Source organism: Aquarana catesbeiana, linkage group LG02 (genome assembly GCF_042186555.1).
Source record: "Aquarana catesbeiana isolate 2022-GZ linkage group LG02, ASM4218655v1, whole genome shotgun sequence".
Classification (NCBI taxonomy): domain Eukaryota; kingdom Metazoa; phylum Chordata; class Amphibia; order Anura; family Ranidae; genus Aquarana; species Aquarana catesbeiana.
In genome coordinates, this window is record NC_133325.1 from 152,225,310 (window position 1) to 152,247,109 (window position 21,800).

General features: G+C 41.7%; 1 protein-coding gene across 1 annotated transcript in view; it reads left to right on the top strand.

Moving 5' to 3' along the window:
* NCKAP1L (NCK associated protein 1 like) overlaps positions 1 to 14,154 on the top strand; it is a 382,805-nt gene extending 368,651 nt beyond the window's left edge. Inside the window, exon 31 of the mRNA XM_073613639.1 lies at positions 13,291 to 14,154. Within this exon, the coding sequence (XP_073469740.1) occupies positions 13,291 to 13,410 (120 nt within the window). The 3' untranslated portion in view covers positions 13,411 to 14,154. The remainder of the gene's footprint in view (positions 1 to 13,290) is intronic.
* Positions 14,155 to 21,800: the final 7,646 nt, after the last annotated feature.

Here is a 21,800-nt window from a genome sequence, read left to right on the forward strand (position 1 = left end):
GCAGACATTTACCAGCCAAGAGAACTCAAGGGAAGTAGCAATAGGACATATGTGAATCCTGACCATTCCCCGTATTTTCCCCAGAGATAAATTGGTTCCATAGGTGTCTAAAGCTGCCGTTTGGAGCTAATCCACCCATTACTGTGAATTAATTACTCTGAAAAACAGCTGATGATCAAAACTCATTTGTTATAGCGCAAGCTCCGATAAGTAGACTGATCTTTCTTCTCAGTGATGTGAGGGAGAGCAATCTAAAGCTCTGAATGGCAGGCTAATTAATAACCTGATTACTCCCAGTACCAAAACAAAGGCGCAAGGTAGTGTGCCACCAGTCAGGCAGCAGATATGTGCATTTGCAGCTAGTTGTTTCAGAATGAGCTTTAGGTTTTCCCTAACTCTTGTCACACAGCTGAGGAGGTGAGCAGTAGCTTTCTTGATGGCCAAAGCATTTTTTTTGTTGGAATGAATAAACAAATGCCCTTACATTAGTAGGGTTGCTGAAATGAAAAGATACGAGTATTTTGGTAATTTTCCTAATGCTAAGTAATATAACTGGAGAATATCCTAATCATATGCTTGTGGTTAGGTTTAAAGGCTAAGTTCACTTTTCCAAGCAGAATTTCATGTTAAACAACAGATAGAAGCCTTTTCTAATGTCTTTTCTGCCCAAGCCTTCCCAATGTGCTTATCTCTTACCCAGTCCATGACAGCCATAAATCTGCACACTCTCTTTTCTCAAAAGATGTATTCTAAGCCCTAGCTTCCTATAGCTTTAGCCGCTGAAGAACTTTTGTACTCTACTAACAGCTCTAGCGTCCTGCAGGATGGATAGCAGGAAGACATGGAGGATTTTTCAATATAAGAAAGCAGAGGAAGAGGTGATGTCTGCTCCAGAACATAGGGACAGTTTTTTCTTTTCTGCAAAAGAGGTGCATTAATGGTATATTGGTACATAGAAAACTGTACTTAAGAGGTAGGATTAAGGGACCAGTTAACAAACGTTGTGGTTAGTAATTAGGTTTAAGTTACTGATTGGGATGAGGGTTATGGTTGGTCCCACTACTGGATTGCGTGCTATATATTCATATAACATATACGAGCAGAAAAAATTAGCTTTTAAAGGATGGAAATCAGCATACTGCTATGATGGGTCTATTAAGGCCTCCTGAAACCTTGTGGATATTTCTGCAGCTTTGTTTGTCACTCATATCGAGGCTTCACCTTGGACAGTGGCACCAGCAAGTTGGCCCAGAAGCTCATTATGGCCTGTCAGGGCTTTGTCATAACTAATTTAAAGTGGAAGTAAACCCATCCATAAAACAGTTTAATTTCTGGCACGTGCCGGAAATGTAACACTCCCATTGGTTGTGCTCTCAACCAAACTGTCAAACCATCCAATGGCTGGTGTCATAACTGATCACATGTGTAGCATCATGGCAGTTGTAGATTAAGCAGAGGCAAATATGGTAGCTTCCTTGGCTGAAAATGATAGGGGGGTTTACTTATACTTTAAGGTAGAACTATGGTTTTCCATAAAAAAAAATGCTCTGCAGCACCTAATTATAAGTGCATCTGCATTTACAGTCTCCCTGCAAAGTTCCACAAATACCTGTTGATCTTGCCAGAAAAGCCTTGTCCTGAGCACTACTTTCTTGTCTGACAACACTGCATCTTTTGCTGAAACCCTACCACTGTGAGCTGCAGCATGTGGGATTAGTGTGTAAGACACAAATGAAGGAGGAATTGGCTCACTCAGTGAAGGTAAAGGAAGTTTTTTGTTTGCTTGTGCATCCCACAGCAACTTGTTTAGACTGTCATACAGAACCCTTTAGTTTGTAAAATATCTAGCATAAGTTTGAACCATGCCCCACACCAATCATACAAATCTGTATTGTCTGGAGTTTTTCCTTAATGTTTATTTTTGCTGACAACTGAAAAAAGTTCCATAAATTTGACACAGAACTTTGCTTTTGTCTATTTTCTCAGACCGGACTGGGTTAGCTAGGAAGACTGCAAACATATGAGCAGCATTTATATCTGAGTTATACATCTGACAAAATCTTCTCTTTTCCCAGTGTTCCAAAATAAAACGGATAATTAATTTCCAATAACGTTAAATAATTTAAGTATTTTCTGTTTGCTTGGTTAGGTTTGCTCAGCAAAGCCAATTACATAGCTAATTCCGTGTGGGTGTTTTTTCTGCATTGAGAGCTGATGTGCACTCGCTGTGACAGATGTAATGAAGTTTGGACCTATTTTTGAGCAGCTCTGTATTATCACAGTGGGGATGAGAATGACCAAAGCTGTCTAAATCAATACATGTATTTACCAACCCTTGTTTCATTTGTCTGTCTATGAAGACACATGATAATTCCTATTACCCATTTACTGTGGAATAAACATGGTCCAAAGGGAAATATAGTGGCTTCTCATCAATGCGTAGCAGGGGTTTCATATTAAGCACATTTTCATCCTTGCAACAATGATTATTGTTTCATTACTCAGTATTCCATTCATATGTTGAACTTATAGAAGTTTACTTTTCCATCTGTACAATATGTTTTCTATGTTAGACATCTGTTCTTGACTAAAAAAATTATATCTGCAGGCATCATTAAAAGAAAAGTATGGGAATCAGGGTTTTTGTATAATTATTATTACTGAGAACCAAGTGATCAAACATCTTCGATCGCTCAGTTCTCAGAGCTCCCTGAGCAAAGAACTGGTGACTGCCCCCCCGCGCACTTACTGGATCACTGGGCTGTGGAGGGGGCAAGTGCGATGGCCTCAGGCTCTCAGGCTCTCCATATGGTCATGATCTTGCCAGAGCCCGGACCGGCTCTGTGACGTCAACTGACAGAGGCTTTGGCCCGCTGTCAGCTGAAAATGGGTCACAGGAGTGCAGAAATGGACTGCACTCCCGTGATCCACAGGAGAAATACAGCCAAACAAGCTTTGGCTGTACTCCTTTAATTCAAGTCAAACGTAAAGTACACAGATAATAGGTTACAATGCCTGCTTACCAGTTAGATTTAGAGCTTACTGTGTATGCTAAGTGGTACTAAAAAGTGTAATGTAACCCAATGGCACCCAGTCAATGGCAGAAGATTGAAGGTGAACTTAAAAATTAGTTTGTGCCATTTTTCACAAGTCTTGGTTGGTGCAGTTCTAGCACTAACTGGCTTGTGCCTTTCCGAAGGTGTCAGACCATCCACCAGTGGCACTACAGCATTAGGAAAAATAATACTAATTTGGACAAGGTCACCTTGTTTTGCTCAAAACTGTTACAGCAATTGGTTAGGAAAGACAGAATATTACATTTGCAACCAGGGCTTGCTTATACTCAGTAGGGATGAGTACATTTGCCAGGTTCGATCCACCTAAGGTTTGGCAAATCTTGTTTGAAATTCAGACATTTTTTGGGCTAACAGGCATACAACTTAAAAAAAAAAAAAGTATGGGAAGCTGGGTATTGTCATGGGGGGCATGTATCTTTGCAAAAATACATTTTTCAAAAGTACTGGGGACTTTTCATGTGATTTTGAAGACAATGTTAAAAAACAAAACCTTTGGGGCATCCTTTGAGGATGCCTTAAAGCATGAAGTGTTACAAACAGTATGATTTCCACAGACATTCTCAGCGACAGCATACACTAACAGTACATACAGTATTTGTCCGCAAAATTGATTTATTTTTCTTTATTAGCTTGGTTTACATACAGAAGCAAACCTGATCTAATTCATTTCAGTTTGGAATAAATAAAGACTTCATTCATGTAGTTTTAGCAGGGATACATACTTTTTCACCAAACAGTAATAGGCCTGGGTAGATATTGGCCAGTAGTTTGCTGAGGCTGTTCCTGTTCTTGCTAATGCAAAACTATCCAGCCACTGGCCAGGACTCTCATTAGGTTAATGCAGATAATGCTATTCTGATTCTATGGCTGCTTTGTGTCCCCCTTTTATAGTGAGCAGACTGGCTTATCCAAAGGCCTTCATATGAGTCCTTCTAAGCTTGCTGACCATTGTTTAGGGCAGTAATGGCGAACCTTGGCACCCCAGATGTTTTGGAACTATATTTCCCATGATGCTCCTGCAATCTGCAGAGTACGATGAGCATCATGGGAAATGTAGTTCCAAAATATCTGGGGTGCCAAGGTTCGCCATTACTGGTTTAGAGATTGTGTACTGCATTCACATTTAAAAAAAAATCTCTGTATGTAAATGTGCACATAAATTCAGGACCACAAATCTTGAACCCATAGAATTCGCCTGAACCCATGGTAGTAGCGATCCCAAACCTCATCTCTATTAACCTGTATTCCAAGGATCAAGTCAAGAAGACTGCATACGAGCCTGTTCAGGACCAAAGTGTTACATTCATCTGCCTTGTTTCTAATTATGTTATTTTACTGGAATTCCCCTTTGATCTCACTAACTACTCTAAGCAAACTATAGAAGGGTATGGGAAGTCCACATGTGAGATTATTTGCCTTGAATAGGTCATGATTTTTGTTCACCTGAAATGGCAAAATACTAAACTACTCATAACCTATTAACCAACGTAAAGCTGAACTACAAGCAGTTATAAAATTCACAAATAAATTCACTCCTGTATTAATTTATACATATTTAAATGTATTTTTTTAAATGCAAGCACTGCAAGTACCTGAGTTTGACTTGGCATCAGCCTCTTGCAGTCTACTGTACACTCTGTACAGCAGATCTCAGAGGTGAAAGAAGAGGTACAAGGAGCCAATCAGGTTTGCTGCAGTGCAAGGAGCATTTGTGAGAGAGAACTAGGGGCTCATCAATGTGCTGTTTATAATTTCAATGTCCAGTCACATGGTAGGCAGGGACCTGTAAGTGAAAGTGAAACTGCAGCAACCTATTTAATAGGATTGTGCTTGGGACAATGACACATAAATCTCAGGATCAGATGGACCAAAATACAAATCATTTGGCAGGTAAAACAGCTTCTATTTATTTAGCTATTTGCCTGAGGTTCAGCTTTAAAGACATTTATTTTTGCATGCGTGCAATAAAAATGTATGCTTAAAAAAAGAGGTATTGCCTGTGGCTGAAGTCTATGCAAACTGAGTTCATCTATAGGAATCAGTTATGCTCTAAGAAAGGACAATGAAACACCAGTCATTGGTGCAGGATGCTGCTGTGGTCTGACAGCTATCACGGTACTGGTCATGTTCTAGTGCAGCAGACAGTAATCACAACCAATCTTGCTAATCAAAATCAAGTGAGATATCACAAAACAGGGTTGTAACATTCATGTTAAGTATAAATAAAAGTATAAAAAGTATAAAAGTATAATAAGTATAAAAAAAAGAGACATGCACTGATTTATCTTTAGGAACTGTTGATTCACAGTAATTCAATGTATGCTTTTGTACACCACAATGCGCACACTATAAGGGCTCCTTCGCACTAGCTTTGCTCTCTGAAGACCAATCCGTGTCCAGCTTGGACCAATGTAAGTATGCTTATGCCATACTTGTGAGACCACTGTGGAAGTATAGAATAACCGTAGTAGTCACTGTTACTACAGTGATTGCTGTTGTCTTTTGCATCCCGTGCTAAGCCACTGTTACGCTGCATAGTGACCACAGGGGGGCGCTCACTTGGCACAGACACCTTGCAGTTTTCACAATGATTGCAAGGTGCTCTTTGATTGAATGAGGTGAATAGGTGGGGCAGCGATATTATGATCCCCACCTTGTCCAATCAGAGAATACTATGTGTTCATTGAGAAAAAACAAGGCGTTCTATGAATGCACTCATGTCTAGTGAGTGACCCCTTGTGGTTACTATGCAGCAGGACAGCTTCTTAGCATGGGACCTGGAAGACAGCAGTGATCACTGTAGTAGCAGTGACTACTACAGTGATTCCCTGCTAAAATCCATACCTGGAGTTCAGCATTAAGCAATGCAGCCTGGTCCAGGACCTGCCCCAAGCTGTCAACAATGTAGCACTATTAGGTTATCCTTGTGCTCTTCCCTTCTGTAAGCATGTCCACAATGTTAGACAGACAGTGCAGTGCAAAGCGTTAGAAACCTGTTTGGGTTATATTGCTTGCTTTCCCTCTCACCAGTTTGGAGTTCTGCCTCAATGTGTGTGTGTGTGTATATATATATATATATATATATATATATATATATATATATATACACACACACACACACACACACACACACACAGTATCTCACAAAAGTGAGTACACCCTCACATTTTTGTAGGTATTTTATTATATCTTTTCATGTGACAACACTGAAGAAATTACACTTTGCCACAATGTAATGTAGTGAGTGTACAGCTTGTATAACAGTGTACATTTGCTGTCCCCTCAAAATAACTCAACACACAGCCATTAACCACTTAAGGACCGCCTAACGCCGATTTACGTCGGCAAAGCGGCACGGGCAGGCAAAATCACGTACATGTACGTGATTTGCCTTCCGCGGGTGGGGGGTCCGATCGGACCCCCCCGGTGCCCGAGGCGGTCCCGTTCTGTTCCCCGGCGATCCGAGATGAGGGGGAGGCCATCCGTTCGTGGCCCCCCCCTCGCGATCGCCGCCGGACAATGGGAACATTCCTTTGCTGCTGTATGCTAAACAGCAGCAAAGGAAATTATGTCATCTCCCCTCGGCTCGGTATTCCGTTCCAGCGCCGAGGGGAGAAGACATCAATGTGAGTGCACAACACACTACACACACAGTAGAACATGCCAGGCACACAAAACACCCCGATCCCCCCCCCGATCCCCCCCCAATCACCCCCCCCCCCTGTCACAAACTGACACCAGCAGGTTTTTTTTTTTTTTTTTTTTTTCTGATTACTGCATAGTGTCAGTTTGTGACAGTTACAGTGTTGGGACAGTTAGTATTACCCCCCTTTAGGTCTAGGGTACCCCCCTAACCCCCCTAATAAAGTTTTAACCCCTTGATCACCCCCTGTCACCAGTGTTGCTAAGCGATCATTTTTCTGATCGCTGTATTAGTGTCTCTGGTGACGCTAGTTAGTGAGGTAAATATTTAGGTTCGCCGTCAGCGTTTTATAGTGACAGGGACCCCCATATACTATCTAATAAATGTTTTAACCCCTTGATTGCCCCCTAGTTAACCCTTTCACCACTGATCACTGTATAAACGTTACGGTTGACGCTGGTTAGTTCGTTTATTTTTTATAGTGTCAGGGCACCCGCCGTTTATTACCGAATAAAGGTTTAGCCCCCTGATCGCCCGGCGGTGATATGCGTCGCCCCAGGCAGCGTCAGATTAGCGCCAGTACCGCTAACACCCACGCACGCAGCATACGCCTCCCTTAGTGGTATAGTATCTGTACGGATCAATATCTGATCCGATCAGATCTATACTAGCGTCCCCAGCAGTTTAGGGTTCCCAAAAACGCAGTGTTAGCGGGATCAGCCCAGATACCCGCTAGCACCTGCGTTTTGCCCCTCCGCCCGGCCCACCCAAGTGCAGTATCGATCGATCGCTGTCACTTACAAAACACTAAACGCATAACTGCAGCGTTCGCAGAGTCAGGCCTGATCCCTGCGATCGCTAACAGTTTTTTTGGTAGCATTTTGGTGAACTGGCAAGCAAGCACCAGGCAGCGTCAGGTTAGCGCCAGTAGCGCTAACACCCACGCACGCACCGTACACCTCCCTTAGTGGTATAGTATCTGATCGGATCAATATCTGATCCGATCAGATCTATACTAGCGTCCCCAGCAGTTTAGGGTTCCCAAAAACGCAGTGTTAGCGGGATCAGCCCAGATACCTGCTAGCACCTGCGTTTTGCCCCTCCGCCCGGCCCAGCCCAGCCCACCCAAGTGCAGTATCGATCGATCACTGACACTTACAAAACACTAAACGCATAACTGCAGCGTTTGCAGAGTCAGGCCTTGATCCCTGCGATCGCTAACAGTTTTTTTGGTAGCGTTTTGGTGAACTGGCAAGCACCAGCGGCCTAGTACACCCCGGTCGTAGTCAAACCAGCACTGCAGCAACACTTGGTGACGTGGCGAGTCCCATGAGTGCAGTTCAAGCTGGTGAGGTGACAAGCACAAGTAGTGTCCCACTGCCACCAAAAAGACAAACACAGGCCCGTCGTGCCCATAGTGCCCTTCCTGCTGCATTCGCCAATCCTAATTGGGAACCCACCACTTCTGCAGCGCCCGTACTTCCCCCCATTCACATCCCCAACCAAATGCAGTCGGCTGCATGAGAGGCATTTTCTTTATGTCCTCCCGAGTACCCCTACCCAACGAACCCCCAAAAAAGATGTTGTGTCTTCAGGAAGCGCGGATATAGGCGTGACACCCGCTATTATTGTCCCTCCTGTCCTGACAATCCTGGTCTTTGCATTGGTGAATGTTTTGAACGCTACCATGCACTAGTTGAGTATTAGCGTAGGGTACAGCATTGCACAGACTAGGCACACTTTCACAGGGTCTCCCAAGATGCCATCGCATTTTGTGAGACCCGAACCTGGAACCGGTTACAGTTACAAAAGTTAGTTACAAAAAAAGTGTCAAAAAAAAAATATATATATAAAATAAAAAAAAAAATAGTTGTCGTTTTATTGTTCTCTCTCTCTCTATTCTCTCTCTATTGTTCTGCTCTTTTTTACTGTATTCTATTCTGCAATGTTTTATTGTTATTATGTTTTATCATGTTTGCTTTTTCAGGTATGCAATTTTTTATACTTTACCGTTTACTGTGCTTTATTGTTAACCATTTTTTTGTCTTCAGGCACGCCATTCACGACTTTGAGTGGTTATACCAGAATGATGCCTGCAGATTTAGGTATCATCTTGGTATCATTCTTTTCAGCCAGCGGTCGGCTTTCATGTAAAAGCAATCCTAGCGGCTAATTAGCCTCTAGACTGCTTTTACAAGCCGTGGGAGGGAATGCCCCCCCCCCCACCGTCTTCCGTGTTTTTCTCTGGCTCTCCTGTCTCAACAGGGAACCTGAGAATGCAGCCGGTGATTCAGCCAGCTGACCATAGAGCTGATCAGAGACCAGAGTGGCTCCAAACATCTCTATGGCCTAAGAAACCGGAAGCTACGAGCATTTTATGACTTAGATTTCGCCGGATGTAAATAGCGCCATTGGGAAATTGGGGAAGCATTTTATCACACCGATCTTGGTGTGGTCAGATGCTTTGAGGGCAGAGGAGAGATCTAGGGTCTAATAGACCCCAATTTTTTCAAAAAAGAGTACCTGTCACTACCTATTGCTATCATAGGGGATATTTACATTCCCCGAGATAACAATAAAAATGATTAAAAAAAAAAAATATGAAAGGAACAGTTTAAAAATAAGATAAAAAAATCAGAAAAATAACAAAGAAAAAAAAAAAAAAAAAAAAAAGCACCCCTGTCGCCCCCTGCTCTCGCGCTAAGGCGAACGCAATCGGCGGTCTGTCGTCAAACGTAAACAGCAATTGCACCATGCATGTGAGGTATCACCGCGAAGGTCAGATCGAGGGCAGTAATTTTTGCAGTAGACCTCCTCTGTAGATCTAAAGTGGTAACCTGTAAAGGCTTTTAAAGGCTTTTAAAAATGTATTTATTTTGTTGCCACTGCACGTTTGTGCGCAATTTTAAAGCATGTCATGTTTGGTATCCATGTACTCGGCCTAAGATCATCTTTTTTATTTCATCAAACATTTGGGCAATATAGTGTGTTTTAGTGCATTAAAATTTAAAAAAGTGTGTTTTTTCCCCAAAAAATGCGTTTGAAAAATCGCTGCGCAAATACTGTGTGAAAAAAAAAAATGAAACACCCACCATTTTAATCTGTAGGGCATTTGCTTTAAAAAAATATATAATGTTTGGGGGTTCAAAGTAATTTTTTTGCAAAAAAAAAATAACTTTTTCATGTAAACAATAAGTGTCAGAAAGGGCTTTGTCTTCAAGTGGTTAGAAGAGTGGGTGATGTGTGACATAAGCTTCTAAATGTTGTGCATAAAATGCCAGGACAGTTCAAAACCCCCCCAAATGACCCCATTTTGGAAAGTAGACACCCCAAGCTATTTGCTGAGAGGCATGTCGAGTCCATGGAATATTTTATATTGCGACACAAGTTGCGGGAAAGAGACACATTTTTTTTTTTTTTTTTTTGCACAAAGTTGTCACTAAATGATATATTGCTCAAACATGCCATGGGAATATGTGAAATTACACCCCAAAATACATTCTGCTGCTTCTCCTGAGTACGGGGATACCACATGTGTGAGACTTTTTGGGAGCCTAGCCACGTACGGGACCCCGAAAACCAAGCACCGCCTTCAGGCTTTCTAAGGGCGTGAATTTTTGATTTCACTCTTCACTGCCTATCACAGTTTCGGAGGCCATGGAAAGCCCAGGTGGCACAAACCCCCCCCAAATGACCCCATTTTGGAAAGTAGACACCCCAAGCTATTTGCTGAGAGGTATAGTGAGTATTTTGCAGACCTCACTTTTTGTCACAAAGTTTTGAAAATTGAAAAAAGAAAAAAAAAAATGTTTTTTCTTGTCTTTCTTCATTTTCAAAAACAAATGAGAGCTGCAAAATACTCACCATGCCTCTCAGCAAATAGCTTGGGGTGTCTACTTTCCAAAATGGGGTCATTTGGGGGGGTTTTGTGCCACCTGGGCATTCCATGGCCTCCGAAACTGTGATAGGCAGTGAAGAGTGAAATCAAAAATTTTCACCCTTAGAAATCCTGAAGGCGGTGATTGGATTTTGGGGCCCCGTACGCGGCTAGGCTCCCAAAAAGTCCCACACATGTGGTATCCCCATACTCAGGAGAAGCAGCTAAATGTATTTTGGGGTGCAATTCCACATATGCCCATGGCCTGTGTGAGCAATATATCATTTAGTGACAACTTTATGCAAAAAAAAAAAAAAAAAAAGTGTCACTTTCCCACAACTTGTGTCAAAATATAAAATATTCCATGGACTCAATATGCCTCTCAGCAAATAGCTTGGGGTGTCTACTTTCCAAAATGGGGTCATTTTGGGGGGTTTTGTGCCACCTGGGCATTCCATGGCCTCCGAAACTGTGATAGGTAGTGAGGAGTAAAATCAAAAATTTACACCCTTAGAAATCCTGAAGGTGGTGATTGGTTTTCGGGGCCCCGTACGCGGCTAGGCTCCCAAAAAGTCCCACACATGTGGTATCCCCATACTCAGGAGAAGCAGCTGAATGTATTTTGGGGTGCAATTCCACATAGGCCCATGGCCTGTGTGAGCAATATATCATTTAGTGACAACTTTTTGTAAATATTTTTTTTTTTGTCATTATTCAATCACTTGGGACAAAAAAAATAAATATTCAATGGGTTCAACATGCCTCTCAGCAATTTCCTTGGGGTGTCTACTTTCCAAAATGGGGTCACTTGGGGGGGTTTTGTACTGCCCTGCCATTTTAGCACCTCAAGAAATGACATAGGCAGTCATAAACTAAAAGCTGTGTAAATTACAGAAAATGTACCCTAGTTTGTAGACGCTATAACTTTTGCGTAAACCAATAAATATACGCTTATTGACATTTTTTTTACCAAAGACATGTGGCCGAATACATTTTGGCCTAAATGTATGACTAAAATTTAGTTTATTGGATTTTTTTTATAACAAAAAGTAGAAAATATCATTTTTTTTCAAAATTTTCGGTCTTTTTCCGTTTATAGCGCAAAAAATAAAAACCGCAGAGGTGATCAAATACCATCAAAAGAAAGCTCTATTTGTGGGAAGAAAAGGACGCAAATTTCGTTTGGGTACAGCATTGCATGACCGCGCAATTAGCAGTTAAAGCGACGCAGTGCCAAATTGGAAAAAGACCTCTGGTCCTTAGGCAGCATAATGGTCCGGGGCTCAAGTGGTTAATGTCTAACCACTGGCAACAAAAATGAGTACACCCCTAAGTGAAAATGTCAAAATTGGGCCCAAAGTGTCAATATTTGTGTGGCCACCAATATTTTCCAGCACTGCTTTAACCCTCTTGAGCATGGAGATCACCAGAGCTTCACAGGTTGCCACTGGAGTCCTCTTCCACTCCTCAATGACAACATCATGGAGCTGGTGGATGTTAGAGACCTTACACTCCTCCACCTTCCATTTGAGAGTGCCCCACAGATGCTCAATAGGGTTTAGGTCTGGAGACATACTTGGCATGTCCATCACCTTTACCCTCAGCTTCTTTAGCAAGGCAGTGGTCGTCTTGGAGATGCATCATGGTGGCCAAGACCATACAGCGGTTTAACAGGACATGTTTCACTCAGAACAGGCCTCGCCATGGTCGACCAAAGAACTTGAGTGCATGTGTTCAGCGTCATATCCAGAGGTTGTCTTTGGGAAATAGATGTATGAGTGCTGCCAGCATTGCTGCAGAGGTTGAAGGGGTGGGGGGTCAGCCTGTGAGTGCTCAGACCATACGCCGCACACTGCATCAAATTGGTCTGCATGGCTGTCATCCCAGAAGGAAGACTCTTCTAAAGATGATGCACAAGAAAGCCCGCAAACAGTTAGCTGAAGACAAGCAGACTAAGGACATGGATTACTGCAACCATGTTCTGTGGTCTGATTAGACCAAGATAAACATGTTTGGCTCAGATGGTGTCAAGCGTGTGTGGCGGCAACCAGATGAGTGAGAAGTGTGTCTTGCCTACAGTCAAGCATGGTGGTAGGAGTGTCATAGTCTGGGGCTGCATGACTGCTGCCGACACTGGGGAGCTACAGTTCATTGAGGGAACCATGAATGTCAAAATGTACTGTGACACACTAAAACAGAGCATGATACCCTCCCTTTGGAGACTGGGCCGCAGGGCAGTATTCCAACACAACGACCCCAAACGCACCTCCAAGACGACCACTGCCTTGCTAAAGAAACTGAAGTTAAAGGTGATGGACTGGCCAGGTATTTCTTCAGACCTAAACCATATTGAGCATTTTTTGGGGCATCCTCAAACAGAAGGTTGGAGGAGCACAAAGTCTCTAACATCCACTACCTCGATGATGTCGTCCTGGAGGAGTGGAAGAGGACTCCAGTGGCAACCTGTGAAGTTTTGGTGAACTCCATGCCAAAGAAGTTTAAGGCAGTGGTGGAAAATAATATCTAGGTACTAGTAACAGGTTTCCTTTAAAGTACTTATTCTTAGTTATTTTTATTTGTCCATGAGTATAATTCTCAATCCCGCATGGCCAGTAAACTCCCGTGCATGGCCAATAAGACACTATACATTAATCTTTCCTAATTAAGTGATCATATCCTTCTGTTTCTTACAGATTGTTGAAGAGTCTTCATTTCTAACCGTGGACATGCTGGAATCCTGCTTTCCTTACGTGTTACTCCGAAATGCTTACCATGAAGTCCATCGTACCTTTCCAACCATGATACCCTCCTAATTGCACATGCCATTAAGAGAACAAGTGTGGAAGGCACTGTACATGCTTGGCTAGCCTCCACTCCATCTCTCCAGCATGTATTAGTTGAAGAAGTGAACACCATGTATAAAGTTCTGGTACTTGTAAGAAAAAGCTGCCACTCAGGTTAATGTGATCAGTAGTGCCTTAGGGTTCATTTCTACATTCTTCCGCTGTAAGTTTGTGAAATAATGTTATCATATTCTCGATAACTCCCGCTGTGTAAGAGCTGGGATGATTATTTTGCTCTATCACTTTTAATAACAAAGCAGCCAAAACAGTGTTTTCAGCGAATGTTAAGGCAAAATAATAACATTGGAACACAAAGAATTCTGCTGCCAATTATAACCGCCTGCAGCCAAAGTAAATCACATGCTGCATTGCTTTTAAAATGCCAAAGTTGTCATTGTTTTCTTGTATTCTCATTTGTTTTTCTGGACACTTCACTGAAATCCGACTTGCCCAGCCACATTTACTAAATAATACACATTGTACTAGCGCAGAAAAGGTGCAGGAGAGATCAATGATGAGATGAAGTAGAAAGTGGCATTTTAGGAAGGCAGAAATGTCACCACTGTTATCAGGTTATTATTTGTTAGTCTGCATCATCGCTACATTTGACTCATGTTTGAGATGTTTTTTTTTTTACTTGTATTCACAACTACTAACCTCATAAAGCATTGTCTTGCCTCATCTGTCTATTAGTAAAATGTTATTCTGCCACAATGGTTTATTTCTTCATTTTATAACATAACTGTACATATAAGAAAATAGAGATAGAGATATGTGTGCTTGGCAAAGAACAGAGGATCAGCTGAAAGACTTCTGGGTCTAGTGCAGTGTTTCTCAACCTTTGTTCAGATAAGGCAGCCTTTAAAATTATTGACAGTCTCAAGACACCCTTTAAAATTATGGACAGTCTCAATGCAGCCTTTAAAATTATGGACAAGCTCAAAGCACCCTTTAAAATTATGGACAGTCTCAATGCACCCTTTAAAATTATGGACAGGCTCAAGGCACCCTTTAACCGCATGCCGACCAGCTGCCGCAGTTGTACTGTGGCAACATGGCTCGGCTGCGCGAATTGCCGTCATGTTACGACGGTAACATAAGTGGCCACTAGGGGGCGCGTGCCACCTGCTCGCCCACGGAGCCGATGCGAGTGCGCCGGCAGGCTCCCGCGATCGCTCGGGGCACACCGAGATCTGGGATCTGTGTGTGTAAACACAAAGTTTCCGGTTCTCTGAGGGGAGAACAGACAGATTGTCTGTTCATACAGAGTATGAACAGCGATCTGTCATCTCCCCTGAACAGTCCCCTCCCCCTTCAGTTAGAACACACAATAGGACACACTTAACCCCTTCACTGCCCTCTAGTGGTTAACCCATTCACTGCCAGTGACATTTTTACAGTAATCAATGCAATTTTATAGCACTGATTGCTGTAAAAATGCCAATGGTCCCAAAAATGTGTCAAAATTGTCCGAGGTGTCCGCCATAATGTCACAGTCCCCATAAAAATCGCAGATCGCCGCCATTACTAGTAAAAAAAAATTATAATAAAAAAGCCATAAAGCTATCCCCTATTTTGTAGATGCTATAACTTTTGCGCAAACCAATGAATATACACTTATTGCGATTTTTTTTTACCAAAACTATGTAGAAGAATACATATCGGCCTAAACTGAGGAAAAAAAAATGTTTTTTTATATATTTTTGGGGGATATTTATTATAGCAAAAAGTAAAAAATATTGAGTTTTTTTCAAAATTGTCGATCTTTTTTTGTTTATAGCGCAAAAAATAAAAACCGCAGAGGCGATCAAATACCACCAAACGAAAGCTCTATTTGTGGGTAAAAAAGCTCCTCCTGACACACGGCGCTCGTGGCTAACAACGAAGGATATTGTTTGGGAGCCACGACGCAATTGTCAGTTAAAGCAACGCAGTGCCGAATCGCAAAAAGTGCTCTGGTCTTTGGCCAGCCAAATGGTCCGGGGCTGAAGTGGTTAAAATTATGGACAGTCTCAGGGCACCCTTTAAAATTAAGAACAGTCTCAAGGCACCCTTTAAAATTATGGAAAGTCACAAGGCACCCCATTCTAAAATGTAAAAAATGATTCTAATAGTTTTACATAATGCGGCAGCATTGACTCACGTAGGACACCCAAAGTTAGAGATGATTTATTCTTCCAAAGCAAATACACTTTTGCACACTAGTACCGACTAGTATTCCAGTGTTTGCCCACTCCCTTAGTTTCTCTTCATCACTAAGTGCTGACGGGGAGAGGCAAACAAGGATGCTGTGCAGACAATCAACACCCTTCTTATCAACACTGATGACATCACTGGTTGTTAGAATGCCAGTGGCTGTAAGGTTGAAATGGTGCACAATAAAAACTTGTGGCTTTGTGTAACTAAAAGGCATGCTTGATCCACCAGCTGGCTTGTATACAGTTTTGAAGAAACCTCAAAGCACCCCAGGGTACCTGAGCACCCTGGTTAAAAAAGGCTGGTCTAATGGAACATACAAATAACAAAGACCTTTGAGGGTCTTGTTCTTTTAGATAAATGTTGATGTAATGGGATAAAGTTTCTTCTTTTTTAGAAAGCCTTAGGTGTCCTGTTCATACCACAATGCTGGTGTGATGTTCGGTGCGGTGCAGAAAAATGCAGCATGTCTGCATTTTTCTGCACCGCACTAGATGGCACCACATGTCACAGCACAGTAGCGCAACACACTGTGCTGCGGTGCAGTGACATTTATGAAGTGCTACTATGCGATACTACAAATAAAGTTGGGAAAAAAAGAAAAAAAACAGTGAGATGCGCTAAAAGACACATTGCGCAGCTCTGAGCCATGGCCTAAATGACACTAGACTCCACGGTAACATGCAGCGTTTCACCGCGGACGCTAGTGTGAACTTAGCTATATGCTGTACATCTACAAAAGTGTTAAACCGAACAAGTAGAATGGAGAAACACATGTGATGGAACAATATTATTCTGTACAGTGTGTAATCTGGGCATACAGTCACTAAATAGGGATAAGTCCTGTTTAAATTTGAATTAAAACAAACAGAAAATTCATGGTATAAGTACATATATGTGAACTGTTTTTACCTAGTGAAGGATCCTCAATTCTGTTTAGCCAGTCTTGTGATCCAAACAGCCCTGCCAGACATCCAAACCAGGCCTGGACCCCTCTACGAACTACACTGCAATTAAGGAAAACTGTACTGGAAATATGAAAGTAGCCATTGCTGACTGCTCTCAAAATTGCTAGCTGTCTGGCTGTTATGATGATACAATGCCTATAGTGATTTTAGAGGAAATGTATGTAACGGGTATGCAGATGAGGATTTTTTATTTTACTCTTTCACTGCTTGCATTATGCTTTTTCTCAAAGTACTGAAGCCACAGACAGTCAGGGATCTAACATTTCAACGGGAGGTTGGATATGGTAAAAACAAGAGGACAGGGGAAAGAAGCAGAAAAGTGCCAGGCCACTCCTAGTGCAGCATCGCTTTAATAAAAAGTAGCAACATTAAAAACAATGTAAAATGCACTCACATAGTGCTCAATAGGTGAGGGCTTATCAGGTACAGCAGTTGAGGAAGCCACCAATGGATCCTTCATTGTTAGCCACGAGTGCCGTGTGTCAGCAGGAGCTGTAGCCTCGAGGATACTCTGGAAGATGCCAGCAGGGTCTCTCGGCGTGGAGGTGCTCCGGAGCTGTCAATCTGGGTGCCGCCTACCACTGTGTTGTCCAATCAGAACGCGTTTCGGAGGCAAGGCCACACCTCCTTCATCAGCAGTTGGCAATGGTAGACTGCCTGGGTATCCCTCTCAGTATAGATTTCCTTTGAAGCTGATGTTTAGGTATGGCAGTTTTTACATAGTTACACTGGTAACCGCATACTTGCAGGATTCTGGTGGAAGCTGGAAATCACTGTAGTAGGCAGGACTACTACACTAATTACTGCTAGCTTTTGAAGTCTGGTGCTTATGTAAAAATTGCCATATCTAAACTCTAGCTTTAAGCAATACAACTTGGTTCTGGCACCACTCCTGCCTGTAAGTAGACAATAAAGGAGCAGAAGCACACTGATGAGGTCCTGTTCTCACACCGGTAACAGCATCAGTTCTTTCAAAAGCAATTGAGCCCTTTTTGGTTCAGTATGCTGCACCTTCCTCTCATCCTCTAACTACTGCTCTTCGGGAAATTACATAAAGCTAATATAAAGTTAGATTCAAGCCCTTATGTTAGTTCTATATTAGTGTATTTAATAATTTTGTATAGATAAAAGGATTAAATATTTTTTATACCTGAATTTCAGTTTTAAAGAAAATCTGTGTCCAGACTATGCACACATTTACATATAAGCATCTTGGAGAAATTTATCTTCAAAGTTTACAACAGAGGCACTAAAATCACATCTCTTTTCCTACGGCTTCATCCAATGCTGAGCAGAGTGATTTTCAGATGCTTTCCATTGTATTTTTTGAGTGTTTTCACTCGGTTTTACTCAAGTATATAAGCATTTCGGAAGTGTTTTTTTAAATGTGTATTCAAGCTTCATATCTTTTTGTTTTAGCCTATGAAAAGCATTAAAAATGCACACAAATGCTCAATTTGTCATTTTTTAGAAATTTCCATTCAAGTCTGTGGGGCCAAAAATGCCCATTTCTCCCTCAAAAATAGCTCATGTAGCTTTCGGAGCATCAGATGCCTGAGCTCTCATAAGCTCTCATATGTGTGACCAGCCACCATAGAAATATAAGGGATTTTGGATGTTAACCAATTGACCACTGGGCACTTAAACACCCTTCCTAACCAGACCAATTTTCGGCTTTCAGTGCTCTCACACTTTGAATGACAATTACTCAGTCATGCAACACTGTACCCATATGACATTTTTGTCCCTTTTTCACACAAGTAGAGCTTTCTTTTGGTGGTATGTATTTACCGCTGAGTTTTTTATTTTTTGCGTTATAAATGAAAAAAGACAAATTCTGTAAAAAAAATAAATTTTTCTTTGTTTCTGTTATAAAATTTTGCAAATTAGTATTTTTTCTTCATAAATTTTGGCCAAAATTTATACTGCTACATATAATTGTTAAAATAATCCAAATTGGTGTATATTATTTGGTCTGTGTGAAAGTTATAGAGTCCACAAGTTATGGTGCCAATCTGCCAATATACTGAAAATTAATTACACTTGAAGTACTAGCTCATTTCTTGAGACCCTAACAAGCCAGGACAGTACAAATACCCCCCAAATAACCCCTTTTTGGAAAGGAGACATTCCAAGGTATTTGGAAGGAGGCATGGTGAGGTTTTTGAAGTTGTAATTTTTTCTCACACTTCTTTGCAAAATCAAGATTTTTTTTTAACAAAATTGTCATATTATCAGGTTATTTCTCACACACAGCATATGCATACCACAAATTACACCCAAAAATACATTCTGCTACTTCTGAGTATGGCAATACCACATGTGTGAGACTTTTACACAGCATGGCCACATACAGAGGCCCAACATGCAGGGAGCACCTTCAGGCGTTAATTACACATCTAATTTATTGACTACCTCTTGCACTTTTGAAGGCCCTGGAGCACCATGACAATGGAAACGCCCAAAACATTTGAAAAGAACACACCCCAATGTATAATCTATGAGGCATAATGAGTCTTTTGAACATGTCATTTTTTTCTACAAGTTTTTGGAAAATGTGGAAAGAAAATGAAAACACATTTTTTTTTTTTACACAAAGTTGTCTATTTTTACAACATTTCTAACACATAGCATGTACATAGCAAAGATTACACCCCAAAACATTGTCTGCTACTCCTCCTGAGTATGGTGATACCACATGTGTGAGACTTTTACACAGCCTGGCCACATACAGAGGCTCAACATGCAGGGAGCACCATCAGATGTTCTAGGGGCATACATTTCAAATCTAATTTGACTACCTATTGCAATTTGAGGAACTGTAGTGGCACTGATGGGCACTATAGTGGCATGGATGCGAACTGATGTGGCATGGATGAGCCGTGGATGGGGATGGCTAAGCATAGTTGAGCCATGAATGTGAATGGCTGAGTATGGCTGAATATGGCTGGGTATGATTGAGTATGGCTGAGTATGGATGGGATGGCTGAGTATGGCTGGATGGGTATTGCTGAGTATGGCTGGGTGGGTATGGCTGAGTGTGGATGGGATGGCTGGGTATGGATGAGTATGGCTGGGTATGGCTGAGTATGGCTGGGTGGGTATGACTGGATATGGTTGAGTGTGGAAGGGATGGGTGGGTATAGCTGAGTGTGGATGGGATTGCTGAGTATGGCTGAGTATGGATGGATGGGTGAGTATTGCTGAGCATGGATGGATGGATAAGTATTGCTGTGTATGAATGGCTGAGCATGGATGGATGGGTAAGTATTGCTGAATATGGATGGATGGATGAGTATTGCGTATAGTCACGGATATTCCCGGGTGTGTGCCCCAGGGGGTGTGCAGGAGCAAGATTCTGGGAGGACGTCCATGGACGCTGCAGCCGTCTTTTGGCTATGGCCCGGAGCTTTCTTTTGGTGGTATTTGATCACCTCTGCGTCTTTTATTTTTTGCGCTTTAAACAAAATAAGAGCAACAATTTTGAAAAAAGACACAATATTTTTTATATTTTGCTATAATAAATATCCCAAATTTAAAAAAAAAAACAAATTTTTTCCTGTTTAGGCCGATATGTATTCTTCTACATATTTTTGGTAAAAAAAAATAAGCGTATATTGATTGGTTTGAGCAAAAGTTTTAGCACCTACAAAATAGGGGATAGATTTATGGCATTTTTATTATAATTTTTATTTTTACTAGTAATGGCGGTGATCTGCGATTTTTATCATGACTGCAACACTGCGGTGGACACATCAGACACTTTTGACACTATTTTGGGACCAGTGACACTTATACAGCGATAAGTGCTATAAATATGCACTGATTACTGTATAAATGTCACTGGCAAGGAAGGAGTTAACACTAGGGGGCGATCAAGGGGTTAACTGTGTTACCTAGGGAGTGATTCTAACTGTGGGGGGAGGGGACTGACAAAGGGAGGAGACCGATTGGTGTTCCTATATACTAGGAACACACGATCTGCCTCCTCCCCCCTGACAGGATGTGGATCTGTGTGTTTGCTTTGTTTGTTCCTGTTCTGTCACCAGCAATTGCAGGTGCCCGGTGGACATCGTGGCCGCCGGGCAAGCGCATCGGCTCCAGAGTGACGCGGCGGGTGAAGCGCGCACACCCCCTATACCGCCGGGAAGCCAAGGACGTTGTGTGACGCTCGCCCGGAGGGACAGAGTGTTCCTGCGGACGCCATATGCCAATGGGCGGGTAGGGAAGTGGTTAAAGGGGTTCTATGGTCACAGCATACACTTTCATTTTATAACATCAGCATTGTAATAGAAATACAAACTAGTTATTTTGACAATACAGTATACATTTACTCCTTTCATGCTGCGAGTGCTGCCTGTCATTTGGCCATCTTTTTCCACAACTTCTTGGATTCCCTGCATTCTTTGCAGCTTATCCTCTGCTTTTTGCTTTCAATTTTCAATGACTACATATCCTATGGAACCTTGCTGCCTGCAAGAAGTGATTCCTGTACTGACTTTTTCCTAAAACTCTTCTTCTTGGCACCTCTGTAGTTCAGTAGGCAGACTCCGTAAACTTCAAGTTAATTCAGAGTAATAGGAGTAGGCTGGAAATAATTAAAATAAAATTTGGAAATAAATATATGATTTTACATTTTGACCAGATACACTTTAAAGCTGACCTGCAGGCACAAATACTTTCAGTTACATACATTTATACCTCAAAAGCTAATAAAGATATAACGTTATAACGATATAACTTTATGTGCACCAAATGCCTTTTGAAACCCAGATATTATCTTTAAAATAGCAGTGACATCATCATTGTGCTGTACATAGCTTGTGCTGAAAGCAGAGCTGTTGGAGAAGACCCAGCCCCTGAACAGACTCTGGTGTCCAAAACCTACAATTCTACTATATTATTTACCAAACGTTGCAGTACTTTTTATTTCATTTTAGTATAATGATATCTTTAGAGTGCATTCATCACAAAACGACATAATGCTGAAAATTGCAACGTTTAGATTTGAAATTACATACAATATACCTTAGCATTTAGAAATTGACTGCAAATAAATTGCTCGATCTACACCTGAAATCCATCAACTTCCATTACTGCTTTGAATAGATTTGTTTATTAACAATATCCCTAGATTAATTATCACCTTCATTAGATGATTGCTACTGAGAGCCAGACGATTAAGCTGTTAAGCAG